The sequence below is a fragment of the Crinia signifera genome, chromosome 1, assembly GCF_055691185.1.
Source record: "Crinia signifera chromosome 1, ASM5569118v1, whole genome shotgun sequence".
NCBI classification, from domain to species: domain Eukaryota; kingdom Metazoa; phylum Chordata; class Amphibia; order Anura; family Myobatrachidae; genus Crinia; species Crinia signifera.
In genome coordinates, this window is record NC_139217.1 from 362,441,559 (window position 1) to 362,468,074 (window position 26,516).

Consider the following 26,516-nt stretch of genomic DNA (forward strand, 5'->3'; position numbering starts at 1 on the left):
ATGTCAGCTGACCCAATGTCGTACTGCAGTGAACAATTCAACCCAATTTCTCGAGCACTTCCTACTTGTCTACCCAGTGTAGTTGCCATAGCACTACCGGTAAACAAGACTGAGGATGTGATGTTGAGGTGTGTTTTGGCTCTTTTTGCTCCCCATAGAGTCTGGACACTCCCAAAATTCTGCCTAAACATCAGCCAAGTTCACTGAATGGGAACTTGCATTGAAAATTATAAATATTACCAGTAATATTGTAAACCCAGCAACACTCTTATCAGGTGTGCCCTCTAAGGCACAGAGGGGGGAGTTGATGCTGAGGTTGCTGGAATGGTAGAATTTAGTGAGAGCCTAGACGAACATGATGGCATGAAGTGTTTGAATCGGACCTTTGCAGCATATCCCCAAAGGTGGAAGAGGTAGAGATGAGTAATTTTTTTTCCCCACTGATGGCAGCTGCCACAGAGACACCGAAATGGGAGAATTGTGCACTGGCTATACCGTAATAGATGGAGAAGGTATAGTAGAGACTGGGTCCCCTTGGACCATCTCCCTCAGCAACAGTGGCTTAATTAGTGCCACTGATCAAGATGCGTGAGCTGGCTGAGGGAAAAGCAGTCAATATCTATGCCAACTTTAAGTACGTTTGTTGGGGTAACACAAGAGATTTGGAGCCCTATGGCGCCTCAGAGATCTTGTGACAGTAGCTGACACTCCAGTGGCGCAAGCGTTGTATATTTGAGGACTCCTGGCAGCCGCACAGCTGCCGGACAGAGTGGCTGTTATCAAGTGTAAAGCCCACACCTTTGATAAGGAATCAGTGTCACTTGATGATAGCCATGCTGGCGGGACAGCTGGGTGAGCTACGCGCTTTGCGAATAATGTTTTTGTTCCCCATGTAAATGTCTGTGTCTTTATATAGAGGTGCAAGATTTGTGTTCCCTGCAGGAGAAAGCAGTCTGGAAGCCAAAGGGATGTGGACAGGAATGGAAAGATGGACAAGGAAAACCAGTGACTCCCAGAGCATGCCACACTGTCATGGCAGAGATAGCCTATGGCTTGACTTGTCTTGGTAGTGAAGGTATGTGATAACTGGTCAAAACTTACTGGTGGGCCCCAGAGTTCGGTCCACAGGCAGGTAAGACGGTAATGTCTTGCCTTACTTGTCTGAGGAAAGACACTGGAGAGGCTGTTCCCACAGAGCCATCTCCACATTCCTCCTCCAGAGGATTCTTTGCAGGTAATACAAATTGACTTTGTACAGTCCACTCTAGAACTGTTTAGGAATTTCTTTTTTTTCTCTTAGTATGTGTTGATGTATTTGTTTAGAGATATGGTATCCCAAAAGTACACACTGTATATGAAAAGTCTTCCAAGTCATGTGTAAGCTCCTAGGGATTGATGGTAAACTCTATACTCCTTGCGGATCCCAGGAAATTGAGCAAAGTTATGGTTGAAATAAGGGTTTGCTATGGCCTGAGGCATTGCAGATAGTGCTGTATAGTATCAGAACCACTCTCAGAACTCCACTTAACCTGTCTCCCTTCAATTTATTGCTCAGAAGACATCCACATTATGGCTAAAGTGTGATAATAAAGTGACTGTTTATATCTTATGAAGGAGAACCAACAAGTTACAATGCAGCAGAGAAAGTCATCAGTGTTGACATCCTAATTGCCTGTAAAGGACTGTGATTGTTTGGAGCCAGGGGACTTTTGTTGTGATCTGAAATTTGTTATGCCCAAGTTGTTTGATAGATCGGTGAGAAGGACCGAACCAAGTACTATGTTCAGCACCACAGCAGTAAAGGTTGCAGAAAAGGAAGCTTGGATCCATCCGTCCCGTTGTAAAAAGGTCAATGTCCCGGAAGTGGTTGATGCTAGAAGCGACGAGAAAGAAGTATCGCTAGAAGCTCTTGTTCCGGGGTGACTGAGAGTCGAATAAACCGAGATATCTAATGAAGGATAAAGGCAAAGGAAAGACTACCCTAATTATCCCCTGGCCAGACGAAGAAAGAAGAAACAGGCAGAAGATGAAAACTTTACTTTGTTCTTGTGTTTTTCCCATCTCTTTTCTCCCCAAGGTGTTGCCGCTACCAAAGGGTGGATAAGGAGAGGCGGAGTTCTGACAATGACGTTTATTTTTATCTGTGACAAGCAAGCATTTAAAGGTGTTTTTGTGAATCCAAACAAATGGTGTTATTTAGGTGGAGCGATGACCCTGACACATGACTCATTGGTAAAATTCTCAAAGAAATGACTGTCCCCCGCTCTCTCAAGAAATTCTCTACATCATCCTGGAAAATTGTTTTCTTATGATACCCATCAATGTTTCTTCCATCATCTTCTATAGGTCATATGAAGGTTGTTCACCCTATTACACCCTGCGGCAAGGTTATACAACACACGATCAATGCAGGAACACCGCACTTACACACACACACACACACGTCCCCAAATGTATCATTCCAGTCAGGCGTGTCTGGGCTGTGACCCTCTAACTGTTGCAGGGCCATGGTTTAGACATGCCGACAGTAAATAAATGTACTCCCCCCATTTATTATTAATCTTGGATTAGCCATAGCGCAAAAATGATACATCCCCTCTTACTGCACATACACACACGATCCATCAATGAAAATTTGTATGAAAAATTTAAATTTTTATGAAATATGGAAATTAATGCGAAATTATGAATTATTAATTGTGTAGTGTGATAGTTTTATTTTACTATCAAAGGGTGGACTGTGGAAAACGTATTTGCACCTCAAACGCCATTGGCGTATTACGGTCGGCCTTTACGCAATACTCAGGCGCAGTCGCGTCTTATTAGCATAAATTCACGGACAAGGACGGACGTAATGCATTATTGGCTAAATCATAGTGATATTCCTTTTTGTATGTACACTTGTGTATACCCCAAAGTATTGGAATATGATCGTCCATACTTTATATGTAGAAATGTTGTAATTGCCGCCACAGACGCAAGGTCAGTATGGTGATTGTAATGTGATCACAATACATGACCTTAGATATATTTTAACTGTGTAATCTAGTGAATCATTATGTGGGACACCAAGGACAAATCAATTCAAAACAGGTTCTTGCCTCATGGCCAGGAACAAAAGGAGTATTTAAAGGAAATGCATCATGAGAACAGGAAGATGCTCCTATGGACAGGAGGGCCAATAAAGAGAGGCCCAGTCTCTTTGTTTTAGCCAATGCCAACCAAGATTGACTTCCCCGCCCCCTTACCTGCCCCCAAAACTATACTTTAGGTTTCTTAGGCTCTCTCTGATCTCCCAGTCTCACCAAGAAGATGTGATCCAAGGAGGGCTCTTTTCCCCTGTCTCTGTGGCGGTAATTGTATCCATGTGTGTATGCTGGTGTTAGGATGGTGTTGGGCCTGCGTTCATTTACATGTATAATTGTTATGGTTGTTGTAATCTGTGTATAGTCTAAACAGTATTGTGTAAGTACCATGTAAATATCTGTTACCCTTTTTGGACCATTTTCCCATATAATATACTATCTGTGATTTCAAATATAACCGTGTGTCTATGTGCATCATTTCTTTAGTCGTATTAGCGAGTGAGTCACATGCATAGTCACATGTGGGGCCGCATTAGACATGCAGTATAGATTTATTTCTGGATAAGCATATAGTAATGTAAATGGGTTTATTTCTTATCAAGCCAGTGAACAGGTTCAACATGTGGGATACATTGTACAATGGATACAAGAGCATCTATTCATATGCTAATGTGGTTTACAGCCCTCCAAAGTGTCCGTGAATAGGAGAGCATTTACCTAACTCTGAGTTAGGTAAATGCTTACATCACTATGGTAACCTTGTTGCTAAGGGTAACGGTATATGTAATTATAAGGTAACAAATATAAAACCAAGAGAATATAGTGTAACAATAACTTTAGTCACCGGTTTGTTATCATAACAGTTTTTACACCTGATACCTGTGAGGGCTTGTTCATGTATTATTGTGTTTTACAAGTAGTTCCATTTAAGTGGTCGCGAGAAACCTCATTTAAAATGCATGTAGCCATAGAGATCATTGGGCTTTTCCACTAATGCAGGGAAATTGCACATGATTCTATTTGAATGTATATATGTCTGATTTCTATTTTTTTACCCCAAATTGTAACAGCTGCATAATATGAGTTAGGGGAAATCTGGGAGATTGTTGTACTATGTGCATGAGATTTTGACTATATAGTCAAAATCTCATCTGGATCTTATGCAGATCGCACAGGTTTTAACCCTTGCGATTCCGATGCGCGCTCCCATATCGCAGCCAGAAAGTCTTGGCTGCATAGACTATATAGTGCAGATCTGCACTATGGGGTTTATTCTAGTTCATTCTTTCTGACAAAATCCTTCTTAGATGGACAAAACCATGTGCACTGCAGGGGGGCAGATGTAACATGTGCAGAGAGAATTAGATTTGGGTGAGTTATTTTGTTTCTGTGCAGGGAAAATACTGACTGCATGATTTTACACTTCAATATAGATCTCACTTTGGCCCTTATTCTGATCGGTGCGGCCGGAGCCGCATATGCGGCTCTGACCGCACCAGGCGAATCCCCGCCTTCCATACGGATCGCCACGGCCGTCCGTACGCGGACATGTGGCGATCCGCATGAATGTGTACGGGGATACGCCTCCTCCATGGTGGGAGCAGCCCCTGCATTCGATGGTCGCCGAACATCGAATGCAGGGCCGCACGCTCCACCAGGTCCCGCTACACAAGACCACACGGACACTTGTCCGTGTGAAATCTTGTATGGGGGCGGGCAGCTGACATCCGGCGATGTCAGATGCCCGCCCTGTACCCACGCGTCATAGCCTCATTAGCATGCGTACGCCCCGCGTTTGCATTGGAACGCCCATGAAACGCGGGGCGTATGCATATGCAAATGAGGCTTCGTAGCCCCTCACGCCCCTATCCACCCCCTTTGCGGCGGACAAAATACGTGTACGGCGAATTCGGCTGCACATGCGCAGAGTAGCCTCTGCACATGCGCAGACCGAAAACATCGGCGGAACGGCCGCATGCGGCCGTTACCGCACGAACAAGAATAAGGGCCTTTGAAGAAAAACCCCACCCAAATCTAATTCTCTCTGCACAAGTTACATCTGCCCCACCCGCAGTGCACATGGTTTTGTCCATCTAAGAAGGATTTTGTCAGAAAGAATGGACTAGGATAACCCCCTATATAGTCTAAATTGTATGCAGATAGTCTAAATTGTATATATTATATGCAGATAGTCTAAATTGTAATATAGTCATGATTGTACAAGTGTGTACACACCATTATTAGACACATCGGGGAGACACGAAAATTGGTACTATTTCAGGGAATCTCCTGCAGAATGCAGAGAGGTAGGCAGCTATGCTGTAGGTACATAAGCAGCACTATTGTCTCGATTGGTGAAGGTGGCAAAAGGATACATACTTATACTATGACATTAAAAACTATTAAAATATTAAAACTAGCCAATACCTAAGAGTAGCAATCCCTGCCCACATTGTTTGTCTTTCTTCCATTCTCCTTCGTACATGTCTCCATTTCCAAAGAACAGTCTTCCCCAGCCACTGCGATGTCCGGTCTCCCACTCTCCTTCATAATACTTATTCTCTGAGTAATAATTGGTGCCATATCCCTGCAAAGACATCAAATCAACAATTGCATATGTCATTATACAAGGTTATATTATTGCTTGCACAGCATATACAACATACTTCCTTATATTGTATGATTACCAGTTCTATACGTGACTAGGAGGCCCAGTTATCATTGAATATTTGCAGCTTATTATATGCAAATATTTACTATGCTCAGAATGTATTACTGAGGGCATGCAGTATTTAATGAACGTTGTTGCTGGCCATGTTTGTTACTAGAATGAAGCACTGAAGCTGCCGCCAGTGAACGGTAACTGTAAGACATCCACCAGCGCTGCTTATTACGTCCTAACAGTGCTGACGAATGAAGGGTTTTTTTTACTACAGTACTTAACAGTTTATTTTACCCACAAATACTTGTAGATGATTTTTTTTTACTTCTTAATAAAGTTTACAAATATTTTGAACACAATATTAAGCAATTTTATTTAAAAAATATATATATATCTAGATTGTATTTCTTACCCCCTCACCCCCCATGTCCATAGGCCCCAAATATAGAATAATTTTCTCCCATTTTAGAAAAAAAAAAAAAAAATCTATGTTCAATAACCCCCATGATGTAAAAAGATCCTTTTTGTACCCGCCCCACCCTTATTTTAAGTTAATACACCCTAATCTAGTATAATTAACTTTATATTCCTTTCCCAACCCAACTTTATATTCCCCCCCCCACCCCCATAGGCATACACCCCCACACAAACACACATGTAGAGCATCAGGGCCTGATTAAAGTTCCAGCTCCCCATAATGCTGCTAAAAACACGTGTATGGGTGCTCAGGGACTCGCCGGTCATACTGCCCATGTGCATGTAACAAAGGTTATACAACTGCCATGTATGATCTAATGCTTGTGGCGTGTGAAGGAGGCTTTGGCTTTAGGCTGCCCAGCTGGCGCTGTAGCACAATGTGCATAAAGTAATGGTTTCATCAGTAAGTTACATTGGCACAGCCATCTGGCGGTCTACCTTGAGAACGTTACCCCCACATAGGGTTAGCACCTAGTCCCTTTAATTCCGGACACATTAATTACACAGGTTCTGTGGCTGGCTGACTTCAAGACTCCACTTCACCTGATTTTAAACTGCCACAGAACCTGTGTAATTAACATGTGTCCAGAATTAAAGGGACTAGGTGGTAACCCTATCCCCACAGTACATCGGGACAGGTGCTGTGATAGCTAACAAGCATGGAATAAATTAGGCCTTCAATTTTATTCCTCGTATGTCACCTGCAATGGCCTCCCAGCCCAGGATTCCTAGGCTGCAGCCTAATCAGCCTATTGGTTAATCAGGCACTGTAGAGTGCAGCTGGGTGTGTGTCAGGGGCGACTGATGATCATTCCCCACTGCTGCAGCTGACTGCACTTGTGGAGATCAGCCAACCAAATTGTGCTGGGAAGTTCCCCTTCCTGCACTGCGAATCCCCTGCTGTGGCCCAGTACCACCCTCGTCGGTACAGTTTGTTAAATTAAACTATCCAGAATTCGAAAAACAGTTCTCATTTCCATATTTGTTTGGGAAAATAAAGGTACAACTTACATGTTTTTTGTCATTCTCCCATGACCCAGCATACACCTTTACATATTCACCAGTGCCTGGGTCCCGTTTGCTGTAGTGCCCAATGCCACTTCTTTTTCCAGCTTTCCATTCTCCTTGGAACATGGAATTGTTTTTTTTACACTCAAAAATTCCTCTGCCTGGAATATAATAAATAAAATAGTTTTGGCCATGATGAATTTAGGATTTTTTAGTAGACAGAGAGCAGCCTATTAACCAATGTTACAGTAATATGTGGGAATTGTACACAAGACGCAGTTTGGATCATCTGTCCTTCAGCTGGGGGGAGCAGAATATATTAAGGGTGATGTCCAAAAATAATCAACCTCTCACAAAAAAACAACAAATAAAAGTGCCACTTCGGTATCTCCCCACCTAAAACATGTTTCTTACTACATGGCTATTACCAGGCCCAGCCCGGAGTAAGGAACAGAGAGTACATCTCTGTCGGGTCATGGACCTGCCTGCATACTCTTATTCTTGTTACACTATCTCAGACCTAACAAAACATGTATTCCCTTCTACTATTCTAAATACTGTGAGATATTGTACAATTGGCATTCCAAAATGGAATAGTCATAATCTGTATATACTCCAACTATTATGTAGGGTACACACCAGGACGACCACCGTCGTCCACGACCGATAGACGACCATGGAACGATTTCCCTTGGACTTCCCGGGAGCTCCCAGGCAGTCCCCAGCAAACGATTAGCAAAAATTGTGTTTTTTTTGCGGAACGATCTAGATCCGATCCCGATGCGCCCGCGATGGTCGTTAAGACGGTCGGATCGCTGGTTTTTGTTTTTTTGCAAGAACACATGCGACCGTCGTCAGATTGGCCTTTGAAATTTGAATGAAGGGGCTGGACTAGCAGAGGGGGATAGGACTAGCAGAGGGGGATAGGAATAGCAGCAGCCATTTTAAACCAGTGTATTTCTGCTTTGTTACTAGTGAGGCTTGGTTTATACCTGCTGAACGCTGGACATAGCTATTTACACATTACTTTGTTTTGCCTGCCATTACAAAGTGTCTTTTAACCCTGCACTATGGAGAATGCAGTGATGGGTAGTCACCAGCAACAGTACCTGCTCTATTATGCAGTGTTGAAGCTCAGGCGTCAGAGAGCCCAGCGCAGGAGAGAAAGATCATGCTGGACAAAGCAGTGGCTACTTCAGCGTCAGACTCGTTCGCACATGCCACTGCTCAGGGACATCAGGGAAAATAACCCAGACGATTTTCGTAACTTCTTGAGGATGGATGATGCCACATTCCAGGAATTGCTGCGTCTGGTGACTCCCCACATCGAGAAGCAGGATACCAAGTATCGCATGGCTATCCCTGCTGAGGAACGGCTGGTGGTGACCCTGAGGTTTCTGGCGACAGGACGGTCTCTTGCTGACCTAAAGTTTGGATCCCTCATCTCCCCGCAAGCTTTGGGCCTCATCATACCGGAGACCTGCAAAGCCATTGTGAAGGTGCTGCAGTACCAGTATTGCAAGGTAAGGATGAAATATACACCATACACTTTATTGTGCAAACAAAATATTTTTATTTATAATTTAGGCCTAGGACAGAAACAGGTTTTTTAGGCCTTTCATGGGTAAAACATGTAAAATAGTAAATAGATTGTGTCAACACAAATATATTATAATACCATATATAAAAGATATTGTACAAAAACACACACTATATATAAAGATTTAAGTATGTATGACCCAGTTTAAACTTTCCCAATAAGTACGGGCTACTGTGTGGCAGAGGATGTCTGCTGCAGATAAGTAAAGGCTGCGGCCCACATGGCGCATGGCGCAGATGCAATGGTCCCGGCCCCATTGATGTGCGCCATACGACAGGTGAGCAGTGGCCATCACATACCTGCAGCTGAGACCATGTCTGCCGCACAGTACCCCATACTATTGGCAAAGAAAAAAGGGCAATAAATGGAGTTTGCTCTCCAGATTGAGGAGAATCCTGTTCTCCCTCTGGTAATGCAGGTACAGGTAGCAGCATATAAAAAAAACAAAAAAAACACACTGTGGCCCTTGTGTGGCAGAGGATGTCTGCTGCAGATATGTAAAGGCTGCGGCCCACATGGCGCATGGCGCAGATGCAATGGCCCCGGCCCCATTGATGTGCGCCATACGCCATGTGAGCAGTGGCCATCACATACCTGCAGCTGAGACCATGTCTGCCGCACAGTACCCCATACTATTGGCAAAGAAAAAAGGGCAATAAATGGAGTTTGCTCTCCAGATTGAGGAGAATCCTGTTCTCCCTCTGGTAATGCAGGTACAGGTAGCAGCATATAAAAAAACAAAAAAACCACACTGTGGCCCTTGTGTGGCAGAGGATGTCTGCTGCAGATATGTAAAGGCTGCGGCCCACATGGCGCATGGCGCAGATGCAATGGCCCCGGCCCCATTGATGTGCGCCATACGCCATGTGAGCAGTGGCCATCACATACCTGCAGCTGAGACCATGTCTGCCGCACAGTACCCCATACTATTGGCAAAGAAAAAAGGGCAATAAATGGAGTTTGCTCTCCAGATTGAGGAGAATCCTGTTCTCCCTCTGGTAATGTAGGTACAGGTAGCAGCATATAAAAAAAAAAAAAACACACTCTGGTAACTTCTGGAACATGCCCTTACAACAGTAGGGATAAGGTACTGTGTGGCAGAGGATGTCTGCTGCAGATATGTAAAGGCTGCGGCCCACATGGCGCATATGCAATGGCCCCGGCCCCATTGATGTGCGCCATACGCCATGTGAGCAGTGGCCATCACATACCTGCAGCTGAGACCATGTCTGCCGCACAGTACCCCATACTATTGGCAAAGAAAAAAGGGCAATAAATGGAGTTTGCTCTCCTGATTGAGGAGAATCCTGTTCTCCCTCTGGTAATGCAGGTACAGGTAGCAGCATATAAAAAAACAAAAAAAAACACACTGTGGCCCTTGTGTGGCAGAGGATGTCTGCTGCAGATATGTAAAGGCTGCGGCCCACATGGCGCATGGCGCAGATGCAATGGTCCCGGCCCCATTGATGTGCGCCATACGCCATGTGAGCAGTGGCCATCACATACCTGCAGCTGAGACCATGTCGATGGTAAATGATAAAATAGCCTATTTTTTAAGACAGATCCTCAAAAACAGGAGACTCTGGATCTTCTATCAGTAAAGAACTGTAGAATTGACGGTACTGGGGGGGTTGAGAAGGCTGTGTAGGTGTTGACTGGGTATGTGTTGGAATTGTGCTCGACTGGCCTGGTACAGTGGCAGGCGGAGTAGGCACTGGTGATTCTAATGACAGTGGTGTGTCTGGTGCACTACCCATGCCAACTATTTTAGTGCCACTGTTGAGATACCCTAAACTGCCATTATACACCAACTCCATGCATAACTTTTCAAAAGTAAGTTGCTGGTCCGGAGCCATGTTGCGAACACACTCTGCCACATAAGTGAAGTAGTTGTCATGTTTGTCCGGGTTTCTTTGCAGGACTTGCTGTGCCCGCATCATAAATTCTTCATGTGCTGCTGCTTCTCCTTTTTTTCCTTTGCCACGCATTTTTTTGGCACGGGGGAGTGCGTGCCGGAGTAGGAGCTTCGCTCGATGTGCATGCATTATCAGATAGGACAGATAGGTCTGGGGTTGCAGGTGGGTAGTCACCAAGCTGTAAAAAAATTGAACATGTTTACTAATCAATTCTATTTACTTCTAATTTCAGTTCCCTACCAGCGTGAATGAATGGAAAGTCATCGCAGAGGAGTTTGAACAGCGATGGAACTTTCCAAATTGCGGTGGAGCCATTGATGGCAAACATGTCCGCATAGCCCAGCCTATCAATAGTGGTTCCTACTATTTTAATTACAAGGGCTATTTTAGCATTGTACTAATGGCTGTTGTTAATGCGAACTATGAGTTTATCTTCCTGGATGTAGGAAGGAATGGCCGTGCATCGGATGGTGGCACTTTCAAGGACACAAAGTTCTACGAAAGGCTCATAGTGAACACCCTTCACTTGCCGTCTGTCCAGGAAACTAAACAGGGGCTTAACTTTGTGTTTGTGGCAGACGAGGCTTTTGGCCTGCACGAGCATGTCATGAAGCCATATGCGCAAAGGGGCCTGAACCATGACAAAAGGATCTTTAACTACAGGCTATCCAGGGCACGGCATGTTGTGGAAAATGCTTTTGGCATCCTGGCTAGCCGGTTTCGCATTTTCCACACTGCCATTAACCTGAGGGTGGACAAAATTGACTGGGTTGTGACGGCGTGCTGTGTCCTGCACAATTTGCTCCGCAGAAAAGCCACACAGCAAAGGGCTACAGGCACAGCACTCCAAGAAGACCAAGAACTGCCAGAGGAGGTAGTGCAGATATCCTCCTTGCAAACCCCAACACAACACTACACAGGGAGTGCACGAGCCAAACAGGTGAGGGAAGAGTACATGGCCTACTTTAATGGGGAGGGGGCTGTGGATTGGCAGGAGGAATCAATTAGATAGCCAAAAAAATAGACTCACCGATGCAGACTGCGAATTCTCCTCCTCCTGCGCCGTGACTTCTTGGTTTTCCTGTTCGACCATCAGGACTACTCCTGTCCTCATCGACTCCTGGCTGAGGGTGAACGTCAACCTATCATAGTACCAGAGCGATGTTTGATACATCTCGTCGACTCCAGCACCAGACTTCTTTGCAGCCTCCACCTTCTTGTGTTCCTTTAAGGATGCGTTTCCGCACCCATTCAACATTGGCCTCTGGGTGAAATGGGAGACTGTAGCGAGCCAAGTCCTCCAAGGCTTGGTTTCTTTTCATTTTGTTTGAATATTCTTTGGATTTTGTTCGCCACAGGCATTCGTGTGAACGATATTTTTCTATAAACCCTTCTAAAAACTCTTGTTCCTTTGCGTTGGACATTTGGACTGTAAAAAGATAAAACCATTTTAGTTGTTACAGTTATATCCATGTTTTGTTTCATATTTTAATTTTTATAGTTATATCCATGTTTTGTTTCTGATTTAAATTTTTATAGTTATAGTTACCAGTTTACCTAGTTCTTATGTTTTAAGTATTTAAAATGTTAATAAACTTTTATGAAAACCACTATACATTTAATTGTGCAGATTGCTATTCACACACACAGGTGAATGGGGCCTAGCAGAGAGGAGTGCATGGAAAACTGCAATGGTGGACAATGGTTATATGTATATATACACAAACTAAACACACACACAGGTGAATGGGGCCTAGCAGAGAGGAGTGCATGGAATACTGCAATGGTGGACAATGGTTATATGTATATATCTATATATACACAAACACAGGTGAATGGGGCCTAGCAGAGAGGAGTGCATGTAATACTGCAATGGTGGACAATGGTTATATGTATATATACACAAACTAAACACACACACAGGTGAATGGGGCCTAGCAGAGAGGAGTGCATGGAATACTGCAATGGTGGACAATGGTTATATGTATATATCTATATATACACAAACACAGGTGAATGGGGCCTAGCAGAGAGGAGTGCATGTAATACTGCAATGGTGGACAATGGTTATATGTATATATACACAAACTAAACACACACACAGGTGAATGGGGCCTAGCAGAGAGGAGTGCATGTAATACTGCAATGGTGGACAATGGTTATATGTATATATACACAAACTAAACACACACACACAGGTGAATGGGGCCTAGCAGAGAGGAGTGCATGGAATACTGCAATGGTGGACAATGGTTATATGTATATATACACACATGGGGCCCACCCGAGCAAACAGTGACATGGTTGGGTGCACGGTTGCCAAAACAGTGCTCTATACACACTATATACATTGGTGGCAACAGTGGGCATGCATAGGAGAGCATTGGGAGTGCAAACATACCAGGTTGTTGTTCTGGGAGATGAGACAAGAAGGAGAGTCCAACTGCTGCGCCAGCACTGTTTGCTATGTGGAAAAACATGGCGCCGGGGGAGTGTTTAGGAAATGCCACTCAAATAGGCTGGATCAAACGACGGACGCACCGACGGACGGACGACGGAGGCGGCAAAAAACACTCACGATCTGCATACGATTGATGGTCGGTCGGCCTGGGATTGCCGGATCCTACCTGCAGCACGTAGGACCAAAGATGCGACCAAACGAGTGGCGTGTACGCGCATTGGATCGGAATCGGATCAAATAAATGTCAAAAACACACGATAGTACATACAATCTGCATACAACCGGTCGGAATTGGATCTAAATTGACAGAATCGGGCCCTAGTCGTCCTGGTGTGTACCCAGCATTATACATACAATACGTATAGCTGCCATATATACATACTTTCATATAGCCCTAGAAAGAGGGACCTTACAAGTAGTAATAATAATAATTTTATTTATAAAGTAACAGCGTAATCGTGTTTTTACTGCATTTTCCGTATGCAGTAAAGCCCCTCCGTCGGGGGAACCGCTGTCAAGGGAATCGCCAGCCGTCATGGATCCCTCCAAGTATGCCCCGGGGCCGGCGCCGTCACTCTGCACATGCGCAGATGGACTCCCGTGTCTCAGACCCAGAAGTCCAGGGACTTCGCTGAATCACAAAGGACAGCACTTATCACAAGAGCTGTCCTTTGCATTACTAATGACATATGTTAGCGCTTATGCGATTAGTATGGATGCAGTCGCCGGCAGAGAGTGGTGGCAGATGTTAGAACATCCTGCCCATAATGAAGAGTACAGAAACTATGAAGTACAAAAAATATTTTCCTAAAATACAGACAGCACTGATGTAATAACCAAAAGGAAGCAGCCTGCTTGGTGAACACACAACAGATATTATCTTACATAATGTGAAGTCAGACAGGTGTGGTATGGCGCTCCGACAGGGGGATCCTGACGGTTAGTATCCCGTCATTGGAATCCTGTCTGCCTGTGCTCCGACAGGGGGCAAGCACAAAGAAGCCCTTGCGGGCTCGCTGCGCTCACCATGCCGCGGGCTCAGTGACTCACTTCGCTCGCTGCAGGTTCTATTCTCCCTCTATGGTGGTCGTGGACCCACACAAGGGAGAATAGCCCCTGGGATCCCCCCTGTTGGAGCACCGCCAGTCAGGATTCCAATGTTGGGATCCTGACCATCAGGATCCCCCCTGTTGGGCAGTCATCCAGCACCCAAGTCATACACAATGTGATCACACACCAGATGATGCATTGTTAACAATATGCTCGATAAGGATATCGCTAACAATATATCATGCATATCGTCTAGTGTGTGCGCACTGTATAGTAACAACCCCCCATCATCTGTACATGCAGTTGTTGACTATACCGACAATGACTGCATGTTCAGCTTGGGGCCAGGTGATGTCACTGCGCGATATCATTCAGTGTGTATGAACAATATCATTTGTTGCTAGAGAACACTAAATATATTATTCATGAGGAATCTTGTAACCAGCTTAAGTTTTTGGTGCTTTCCTAGTTGTTTACAGAGCAATTGATGATATATGATGGCCACTCTCAGCTGTGAGACCCATTGGAGGTGTACCCCTGCTACCATGGTAATTGTGCCCCTGCCCAGGGCTAAAAGTGGTCATGAAGAGGTGGCGGAACTCATTTCTCTATGCCACCTTATTACCCCCCCCCCCTCCCGTCCCCCAATTGGGCAGAGACAGGGCAAGTGGTGGGGTTTTTGGCATCCCCCTGCAAACTAGAATCCTTTTCTGTGAGTATTACTGTGCAGGAACAATGTGGAGGCTGAAATGTTACACCTCACCATTAGAGGTGGTGGAACTCAGTTCCACCCTGTTCCCCTCGCTTTAACCCCTGCCCCTGCCCATAGTCTATACATTCAAACTTGATGAAATTGTTTATTATTACCATGTTTGAGGTTGTTTTTCCACTCTCCGGTGTATTTGTCACCATTCACACTATAAACAGTGTGTCTGAGCCCCGACTTCTGGGCATTCCTGTCAGATTTTCTCCAGGGGATTTCTATGCTACGTGGTTGTTTGAATAACGGCATGTTCTCCGCAAATCACAAATCACCTGAAATCACAAACACAACATCTCTTACATAGGTTTTCAATGTGTTAACCAATTTTTCCCTATAACTACTGTATATGGTGCTACTATTATTTCAGTGTATGAAATAATTATGCAGACCCCATAGGACTAGATACTGCAGAGGTCTTTATGTATATTGCAATATTTATAATATTTGTATACTGTGCAGAAAAAATATGTTTGTAAAGGTGCAAAAATATGCTTTGGCCCCCTCCCACCCCAAGTTCATAATATGCTACCAGTGTTGTAACTACTGTAAGGCAGTCCCAGCTGCCGCTTGTGGGAGCAAGCCACAGTGGGGTCTATGTGGGCGCCAGCACCTGCTGGATGCACTGACATGCTGCTGCCTGCCACTGCCCACTGGCTGGGCACCGAAGGCGAGTCAGCCGCAGCATGGCAGAGACGACAAATCCCCCCCACTGATTCAATTGACTGTACACAGAGCAGGCTATTGGCTACTGTGTACAGGATGGGCAGGCGGATGGGCATTCTGGGGTGGCCTGGGATGCGTTGAAGCCAAGGGAATAAGCAGTGTATGCTGGTCTCTCTTCCTCTCTCCTGCTTCAGCTTCTCCGTTATGTGTGTGACATCATCACGTCACACGCTGGAAAGGAGCCCAGGGGAGGGGGCGCCACAAACTTTTTGGCAGGGGGGAGCAAAATTTATAGTTACGCCACTGTATGCTACACAAAAAAGGGTGACAGGGAGAGGCAGTGGGTTTCAGGGAAAGGGTGATTAGGAGAAGCAGAGGGTGACGGGAAGTTAGTGAGAGGAAAAGGTGACAGGGTGACAGAGAGAGAGGCATAGATGGTGAGGCAATGGGAGATAGGTAGTGGCAGGTGGTGATAGGGAGGGATAGTGGGTGATAAGGGGTGACAGGGAAAGGCAGTGAGTGCTGTCAGGGAGAGGCAGAGAGTGCAAGAAGCAATGAATGGCAAGGAGAGGCTTACAGGGAGAGGCATAGAGTGACTCCTGGGCGAGGTCTGCTTACAGATAGTGAGGGAATAAACAGCATGTGCCAGGTGGTGTAGCATCACTACAAAAATCTTGGGGGTATGCTTTTTAGGGCTCTAACCCAATGAAACATTACATAATAAAGCATTAGTGTGAACATAATTAAAGGGTATACTATTATATACTAAACACCCCCCAGATTCAAGGTACAAAATGTTATGAAGAACAATATATTTTCTTTATCCTAATACCACAGAATACAGAATTTAGCTGCAGAACAGTTATATGTATGCAGCTACTACTGAAATAAGTCCCAGGTACCCTTTTGTGCCACTACACCTTTGTAGGTTTGTCAGCGTACCCCTCACTTGCCACCTGTGTTTACCTCTTTGTGCTCCTAGTCTTCTTTAAATGTGTCAGTGTGCCCCTCACCTGTCACTTCTGTGTACCTTATGGTGCTCCACCCCCACCTCAAGAATTAGCAATGAGCACAAGATTTGTTAGCCTCATTCTATTACATTTTAGAAATATTGCAAATATGTGACCAATGCTAATTTTAACATTGTTTTAATATTTACTTCAAATTATCTTGACTTAGACCAGTGGTTCCCAAACTGTGCGCCATGGCACTATCTAACTCTCTCTGCACATGTTACATCAGCCCCACATGCAGTGCATATGGTTTTGTTCATCTGAGAGTGATTGTGCCTTTGCGAGTGAATCAGAATAACCCCCATGATGTAGAATCACACCGATACAGGATGTCATTTTATTTTAATTGGTCACTGTGGGCCAGATTCACATGCAGAAGTGCTCTCAGCAGCATCTTTTGGTGGTTTTATGAAAATAGCCTACATTCTTCTACCCATGTGTTCCTCTATGCAGTCAAATGTGCAAGGACTCTGATGCTCTCTTATGGCTCACATGCACACTGTATTACTGTCCTTTGGCAGGAGAGGACTCGCGTGTAGCCTCTACTGCGAGCCCCTCATTTCTGATGGCAAGTAGACTCTGGCAGCATTCCTGAGTCTACTGCACTTGAGCAGATCTCAAGGAACATAGTACCTGCGCCTGGTTCCTGGGGACATATCCAGTGCGCATGCGCAAATCACACAGTGGCCATTTGTTTACTGATTTCTGTCTCCGGTGGTGAGATGCTGCCTCGGATCTCCTGAGGCATAATATATGGGTGCAGTGTGGGTCCCTCTGGACCCAGGGGGCCATGTGCACTACACCCATTATATAAAATGCCTACGAAGTCACCATCATCTGACTTCAGCATCCTATGCTTCCGGATGCCTCACTACTCTACGTCCCATATGCAATGCACTTCATCACTTTTCTACATCCCCCTAGATGTCACACTATATCAGTACGCTACATCCCCCTACACGCTGCACTACATCCCTACTTATACATCCCCCTATGTAGGGATGCCAATCTCAGGGCACTTTTTAAACCCCCGGGAACCGGGATTGAAAAATACTCAATCCCGGGATCCCCGAGATCCCAGGATTGGCATCCCTAGTTTGCAGGCATGTAACCCATACCCACCCCCACACTGGCCGACTCACACATTTACTTACATTGGCAGGCGGCTGGCCGGGAGTGGAGTGAGTTCGGAGGTGCACGGTGCCTCCAGGCGCGTGCACCTCCTCATCAGCAGCTGGAGAAGAAGCACGCAGGCTGCAGGTGAAGGCATGGGCGGGCGCAAGTGAAGGGGCGGGCAGGCGCAGGAGAAGAGGTGGGGCGGGCAGGAGAAGGGGTGACAGCAGTCCACACGCCGGGGTCAGGAACAGCCGTGCAGCATCTGGATGAGTGCTCAGAAGCTGCCCGGCATTAGACTGCGCATGCGCAGTCTAATCCCGAAATCCCAGACTTTTTAGGGCCAAATCCCAGGATCCCGACGATCCCGATCCCAGGATTGGCAACCCTACCCCTATGCAATGCACTTCACCACAATGCTGTCAGGTAACGTAGCTAAAATTTGCTGACTGCACCAGAGCCAGCTGCCCTTACTAACACCTTTAACCCTTAGCCTTTTCTTCTTTCTTGTTAACCCACTAACACTAGTTTCGCATTAGTGTGCTGCCCTGAGGTGACTGGCTATTACTCAATATTAGATAACAGGGCTGATTATAATTATTGCAGAGTGTGCATCAGTACTGTATTTTTCTATTATGTGTACTGTATGACAAATTATCCACTGAAACAATACAATCCCAATTCATGGATAAGTTCTCCTAAATCTGCATTGTAATAATTACTTTGTAATCCCTAATAACGGATTTATAAAGGTTTCAATCTAAAACAAATAAAGCTTTTATAAATATGAGTATTGCTTTTAGACACATAAATTATCTGAAAGGATTTCCAAGCCAATAAAAAGGTCAGTATTGTATAAAATAATACTTAAAACAATAAGCATTTAACAACGAAATTCAGGATTAGATACTTTCTCGAGCAAGTCACCATTTAAGAACTTTCCTATATAAACCATTCACTTTAAGTACTGTAATCTCCAATTCCTTATTTAACCCGAGGTTTCCAAAATATGATTTTCTTGGCAAAATAACAATCCAGGTTTTAATGACATCCATGCTTTTGCACAGATGATATAATCAAACTGTCTTCTGTACTAATCAAGTCAACTGTTCTTAAGCATGGATATCCTTAACATCTGGACTATTAAGGTGCCTTGAGTATTGAGTTTGGAAACCACTTAATTTAGCTTGTTATTGAAAAATTATAGAAGTGCAGATAGGGCCCATATATCAACTAGTTTTAGCTATTTAAAACTGGTTACATATGATAAATGTGGCTTCAGGCACTCAGCTCATAGCTGTCATGTGATTGAACATTGACAGTTGGGAGCTGACTGGCTGGAGCACCATTTATCATATGTGATGAGTTTACATAGAAACATAGAATTTGACGGCAGATGAGAACCATTTGGCCCATCTAGTCTGCCCCTAGATAGCTAACCTCATTGATAAATGGGTCCCATAATGTCTTTAGGCAAGGGAAGTAGAGAAGGAATAGGCCTAAATGTGGAGCAGGTTTGGAGATAACAAAAAACATACCTGGTCTCTGCAACTCCAATTGAGAAGTGAGAGATCTGTGGCAGTTGCTCAGTACGTCATGTGACTTGTGTGTGTCACATCCATGGACACTGATTGGGTGGGACATCTCAGTGTATCATCAGCAACTACCACCACCATCAACTGCCATTAGAGGCTCATTAGACATTGTATTGAAATGTTTATCATTAGGTGGACAATGAAAAACATTAAGGGGGTTATTATAGATGTTGGCGATAATAAGACAAATTTTAGAATAAAGTGCATCCCTGGTTTGCAGCAATACCACATGCCTATTATACACACATGTGCCTAATTATAATGCAAAGGGTAAACATGCATTAAATAGTGGTGTCTGGTGGGTGTAAAGCAGGGTTGCCTTCCTGACCCTTTCCTTCAGGGAGAAAATGCTCTGTTCCTGGACTTCCCTGGTAATGTATGAATGCCATCACATGTGGTGAAACACCTTTCTTATCAATTACCTAGCTCCCCACAGGTGATGGCAATCCTACATTACCAGGGAAGACCAGGAACAGAGCATTTTCTCCCTCAAGGAGAGGGTCAGGTAGGCAACCCTGGTGTAAAGTTAGGTGTGTTCTGATGAGAAAAGCTGACTCGGGGTAAGGGGCCTATTTATCAATTTATATTTGCAGGAAATCCCATGCAAACGCCATTTTCAAATATTATATATCTCCTGGATGAACTATAGATACAGGGGTCGTGGCAAATATTGGAAATATCTACTGTAGTCACCAGTTTAGAAAGTTATGGGAGCTGCTTTCTTGATGAATTTACTAAGCCCATTGTAGCCTATGGCCTACAGATCACAAAAACGACCAGGACAGGGATCCTTGTATGCACAGTGAAGACCGCACACGTGCAGTAATGCGCGGCTCTGGCAAATGCACCTAAAGCGATCGCTAATACAATCACATTACTGTATTACTACTGGAGCCCCTGCCTCTGTAAGATTTTTCTGGGCGACTTTGACAAAAGCCAAATTGTGATGTCTAGATGAATGCAGAACAGTAATTAAACATACAAGCTTAGCAGAATATAGGCATTTTAATTTGTTTTTTTTTTTATATAAATATCTTATTTATTGAAACATATTGTTTAAGAAAAAACATAAAAATAGTATACACTATGGGACATAATTACCACAAAGCATTGCTATAACCAGACGGTACTTGTTTCCTAGCACGGCGCCCATCGCATCGTATACCAAAAGCCTTACAATGGTATGCGATGGCACCTGATCTTATACAATACAATGGCATACAATGCGATGGGATATGATTTTAAATTGTATAAGCACCCTAATAGGTGCTTTCAATGTTAAATGGCCCCCCTATAAGATTATTAATTGTATGAGCACATTCAGTTGTATGCATTGTATACATTGTATAGCATTGCATGCCATATGCCCGCATGCTATGCATGCGATGCGATTTTAAAATTGTATATAAGCACCCTAATGGGTTTTTTCAATGTTCAATGTTAAATGGTCCCCCTATACGATATTTAATTGTATAAGCACCCTAATGGGTGCTTACAATGTTAAAAGCACCCCCACACCACCCCCACTATCAACGCCAACCCGAAGTTAGCGAGCCCGCGAGGGGCGGCGGTACGCGTCCTCCGACCTTTTCATACCCCCACCATCCACGTCGGCATGGAGTTGATTTTAGATAGTGTGGCGAGCGCAGCCGTCCCTGGCACACTGCGCATATGAGAATATGTCCATGCACAGAGGCTTACCATAGGTTTCCCATGCGAGCACACTGGGGACTGATGGCACTAGAATCAGGCCCATAGATCAGTGGGCAGATTGCTAACAAATAGGCGTAGTAATAAGGAAGCAAATGTTCTCTCCCCAGAACACTATTACAGGGGGGTTCTCTCCTTTTCATAAGAAGATATTTCATTAAAAATCTTGCTAAATGGGGCACCTTTTTTTCACATCCACACCTGCCCCTGATCGCCTTGGTATCAGATCATCTATCCTGTTTCCATATAATCTCTGTCTGCTTTCAGTACCTGCATAACCCTTGTGAAAGATGCTAAGGCAGTAAACGCATGTGGGGTGAGATTTAATAGGATGAGAGATTCAGAAAGTGAGAGATTTGGGAAGAAATCTCCAGGTTTTTTTTAAAGCGGCAATCATTTACACTGCAAATTCAAACTGCTTTTGCAGTGTAAATGATTGCCGCTTTAAAAAACCTGGAGATTTCTTCCCAAATCTCTTACTTTCTGAATCTCTCATCCTATTAAATCTCACCCGTGTTGTCCATTCTGTTAGTCTAATATAAGTTGTTGAAATAACCTATTTAGTTCTATAGATATCTCATATAATGGGTGACATTTAATGGGATGCGATTTTTGATTTTTTGTTGATTTTTCAAACTTTTTCCTGAAATCGCATACTTAATTAGATGCGAATTGCAGCAAAAATCGCGCATTTTTGCAGCGAAATCGCACATTTTGAAGTGGGAAATCCCCCAATAAAGGGGTCCCTCACAGGCTTTACCCATCCAGGGCTGAAGCCCGGGGCTCTCACCGGTGTCGGTGGGCTTTGGACGCCGTTCTTATAGGGTTAAGTCATTCATACATAACATTGCTTTAGGTACTTGTTTCGGTACTTGTGAGTTATCCGGGCGTCCGATTTTTTGATTGTATGCCTTAAGTTAAGGCATACAATCAGATGCGATGCGATATCGCATCGCATCGCATGCGACCATCGGATGCGATGACCCGATTTTTCCATAGGAATCAATGTTAAAATGATTCCTATGGAAAAAGGGGTCCTTTTCATACCCCTACTATCCAAGTGGGCATGGAGTTGGATATAAACCTGTGGCGAGCGTAGCGAGCCACCGAGCCCGAAGCGTGGCGAGCGAAGCGAGCCCCGCGAGGGGACGGTATTCCGTGTCCCCTCGCGGGGCTCGCTACGCTCGCCACGCTTCGGGCTCGGTGGCTCGCTACGCTCGCCACAGGTTTATATCCAACTCCATGCCCACTTGGATAGTAGGGGTATGAAAAGGACCCTTTTTCCCATTGAATTCCATGTTAAAATGGACTCAGTCCATTTTAACATTGATTCCTATGGAAAAATCGGGTCATCGCATCGCATCGCATCGCATCCGATGGTCGCATGCGATGCGATGCGATGTCCCGATCCGACCCGATTTAAAAATCGGACGCCCGGATAACTCACAAGTACCCTTGTTTCTTATCACGGCCACAATCGCGGGCATCGTGTGCCTTAACTTTAAGGCACACGATGCGACGCGATGCCCACGATTTCCCCATAGGCTTCAATGTTAAAATATTTAACATTGAAGCCTATGCGATGGACCCGATTTGTCGTGTGCCTTAACTTTAAGGCACACGATGCGACGCGATGCCCACGATTTCCCCATAGGCTTCAATGTTAAAATATTTAACATTGAAGCCTATGCGATGGACCCGATTTGTCCATAGGCTTCAATGTTAAATTATTTTAACATTGAAACTGAGTCCATTTAACATAGTAAAAAATGGGAAAAGGCCGAATAAGGGCCATTTCTCATTGGCTATGGCCCCGTCATGCGTGTAAAAAATAATGGCCCCCCATTGTGGCCGCCACCCCCACGATTAACGCGAACCCGAAGCGTGGCGAGCGCAGCGAGCCCGCGAGGGGCGGCGGTGCGCGTCCTCCGACCTTTTCATTCCCCTACTATCCACGTCGGTGTGGAGTTGAGAATAGATTAGTGTGGCGAGCGCAGCGAGCCACCGAGCCCGAAGCCTGGCGAGCGCAGCGAGCCCCGCGAGGGGACGCTGATACCTGTGAAGCCCGCGAGGGGACGCAGGGATCTGTGATTAACGCGAACCCGAAGCGTGGCGAGCGCAGCGAGCCGGCGAGGGGCGGCGGTGCGCATCCTCCGACCTTTTCATTCCCCTACTATCCACGTCGGCGTGGAGTTGAGAATAGATTAGTGTGGCGAGCGCAGCGAGCCACCGAGCCCGAAGCCTGGCGAGCGCAGCGAGCCCCGCGAGGGGACGCTGATACCTGTGAAGCCCGCGAGGGGACGCAGGGATCTGTGATTAACGCGAACCCGAAGCGTGGCGAGCGCAGCGAGCCGGCGAGGGGCGGCGGTGCGCGTCCTCCGACCTTTTCATTCCCCTACTATCCACGTCGGCGTGGAGTTGAGAATAGATTAGTGTGGCGAGCGCAGCGAGCCACCGAGCCCGAAGCCTGGCGAGAGAAGCGAGCCCCGCGAGTGGACGCTGATACCTGTGAAGCCCGCGAGGGGACGCAGGGATCTGTGAAGGTATCAGCGTCCCCTCGCGGGGCTCGCTGCGCTCGCTGCGCTCGCCAGGCTTCGGGCTCGGTGGCTCGCCACACTAATCTATTCTCAACTCCACGCCGACGTGGATAGTAGGGGAATGAAAAGGTCGGAGGATGCGCACCGCCGCCCCTCGCGGGCTCGCTGCGCTCGCCTCGCTTCGGGTTCGCGTCAAACGTGGGGGTGGCGGCCACAATGGGGGGCCATTATTTTTTACACACATGACGGGGCCATACCCAATGAGAAATGGCCCATATTGGCCCTTTTACCATTTTTTACTATGTTAAATGGACTCAGTTTCAATGTTAAAAAAATTTAACATTGAAGCCTATGGACACGATGGACCCGATTTCTCCATAGGCTTCAATGTTAAAATAATTTAACATTGAAGCCTATGGAGAAATCGGGTACATCGCGTCGGTCGCATCGTGTGCGTTTTGGTATGCACCCGACGCGACCGACACGATTTTTTCCGACACGACCACCACGATAACAATCGTGGTGGCCGTGCTAGGAAACAAGTACCTTGCTTTATACAGGTGAACTACAAGTGCCAGCAGGCCTCCCCCGCATGCTGGGACTTGGCGAACCACAAGGGCATTAATGGGCCTGCTGGGACTTGTAGTCCACCTGTAAAAAGACTGTTAAAATAAAAAACACACACAGTGAAAAGTACAACTTTATTACACACACACACACCTCACTTTTACACCAACATACTTACAGAACCAGGGTCCAGCGTTGACTCCCTCCTCAACAGCCAGCTCTCCCCGCACTGACAGCAGGGTGTGCCGGCTTCCTCCATCGCAGCTAACAGCTTCTATAGCGATGTCCCAGCGCTATAGAGGCTGTTAGCGTGGTTGGCACTATGCGTCTCCATGGAGATCGGTCACTTATAATAACACCTACAGTATAATGTCATATCTCCCAACTTTTTCCATTGAAGAATAGGGACACATAGGATAAAGGGGGCTCCCTGTTTTCGGCCACTGTGCCACAGAATAGATGCTGTGCATGCCCACAGCGTCTATTCTGTCAGATTGGGGTGGACTCCCAACTGCCCCCCCCCCCCCGCAGTGGGACACTGTCAGCCGCGGGAGGGACGCGGGAACGTCCACAAAAAAACGGGACATTCCTACATTTAGCAGGACAGAGGTATGTAATGTGACAAATGCTATCTGCAGCATAAACAATAGGCCTTACCCTACCTGATTTAAATTCTAAATGTCAAGTGCAATTTTTGAAAATCTATAAGAAAATGACAACTTTTCCTCGGCTTCCAGAAGTAGTAAAATACAGAGAAAATTCTGCTGAATGCTATATAATATAGTCCAGTATCCCATATACCCTTTTCAATATAAAAAAAAACATATATACAATACAGAGAGCATACCAGAGATGTCTATTCATAGTATACAATACATAGTGGATCTGACTTATGGCAATGATATGACTTATGAAAAAAAGCATCCCACAGTATAACAAAGTGTTACATTATATAACGTACATTAACAGACACTAGATGGTGCTATTATTATTCCAGTAAAAATCTTACTTTAACAGACACTAGACGGTGCTTTTATGCTAGTACATGAGAAAGCTTTGCTGCCACTCTGTTGTCATGGATACTGGAAAATGTGATGGCTTCACATGGCAATGGCTTCATGCTGTATTGTTTATGCAGGCCTACTCTTTACTATAGTTACTATCTGTACCTTATACTTGTTCTTGAGCCAGATGCACTAAGCTTCAAAAGTGATAAAATGAAGAGTGATAAACAGCCAGCCTATCAGCTCCTACCTGCCATGTCACAGGCTGTGTTTGAAAATGTCCGACAGGAGCTGATTGGCTGGTTGTTTATCACTCTCCATTTTATCACTTTTGAAGCTTAGTGCATCTGGCCATATGTGAGTTAAATACAAATGTATGTAATAATTTAAAAAAAGACATGCTCTATATTGCTTAGAATGATGTAGAATTACACTGATACAGGATGTCATTTTATTTTAATTGGTCACTGTGGGCCTGATTCACCTGCAAAAGGTCTCTCAGCAGCATCTTTTGGTGGTTTTATGAAAATAGCCTACATTCTTCTTCCCATGTGTTCATCTATGCAAGGACTCTGATGCTCTCCTCAGGTGCACACAGTATTACTGTCCTTTGGCAGGTGCATGTTTCGCTTGTGCAAGCGACAGTGGCGTATAAGAAGAACACCCAGGAGAGGACCCGCGTGCAGCCTCCGCTGCGAGCCCCCTCCTCTCTGACTCTGGCAGCATTCCAGAGTCTACTGCGCATGAGCAGGTCTCCGCGAACATTGCGCCTGGTTCCTGTGGACATACCCAGGAACAATCACTGACAAATCACTCACAAATGGCCACAGTAGCCTATTTTTTTGTGACTTCTGTCTCTGGTGCAGAGATGCTGCCCCGGGACTCTTGAGGCATAAGCAGAATATATGGGTGCAGTGTGGGCCCCTCTGGACCCAGGGGCCCATGTGCACTATTTTGGGCACTACACGCACGCACTACACGCATTATAAAAAATGACTATGAAAACCGAGATACTTCCTTCTCCCATTAAAACCACCCATGCTAACGCACCACCAGCATAAATTACATCGACACATCTCCTCAGCTATGACCTGCCTGACTGGAAAAAGCCCTCTCCTGCCCCATTGCAAGCAGTATTAGCCTGCGTATGGTACACATACAAAATGGAATACATGACTTCGATCATTCGCCACTCCTCTAAGTCCTTCCACAAGGTGTGGTCACCATGGCTGGCCTCTCAGAACTCTCCCTCTCCCTTCAACTCCTGATCCTAGAAGCCGTCCTTCCCTCC

At 45.3% G+C, this 26,516-nt stretch overlaps 1 protein-coding gene across 1 annotated transcript in view; it reads right to left on the reverse strand.

Annotated features, from left to right (window-relative positions):
* LOC146009682 (MORN repeat-containing protein 3-like) overlaps positions 1-25,923 on the reverse strand; it is a 55,036-nt gene extending 29,113 nt beyond the window's left edge. The window contains exons 1-4 of the mRNA XM_083150142.1: positions 25,710-25,923; positions 15,128-15,295; positions 7,237-7,394; positions 5,514-5,673 (exon numbers count right to left, since the gene is read on the reverse strand). Of these exons, the coding sequence (XP_083006268.1) occupies positions 5,514-5,673; positions 7,237-7,394; positions 15,128-15,272 (463 nt within the window). The 5' untranslated portion in view covers positions 15,273-15,295; positions 25,710-25,923. The remainder of the gene's footprint in view (positions 1-5,513; positions 5,674-7,236; positions 7,395-15,127; positions 15,296-25,709) is intronic.
* Positions 25,924-26,516: the final 593 nt, after the last annotated feature.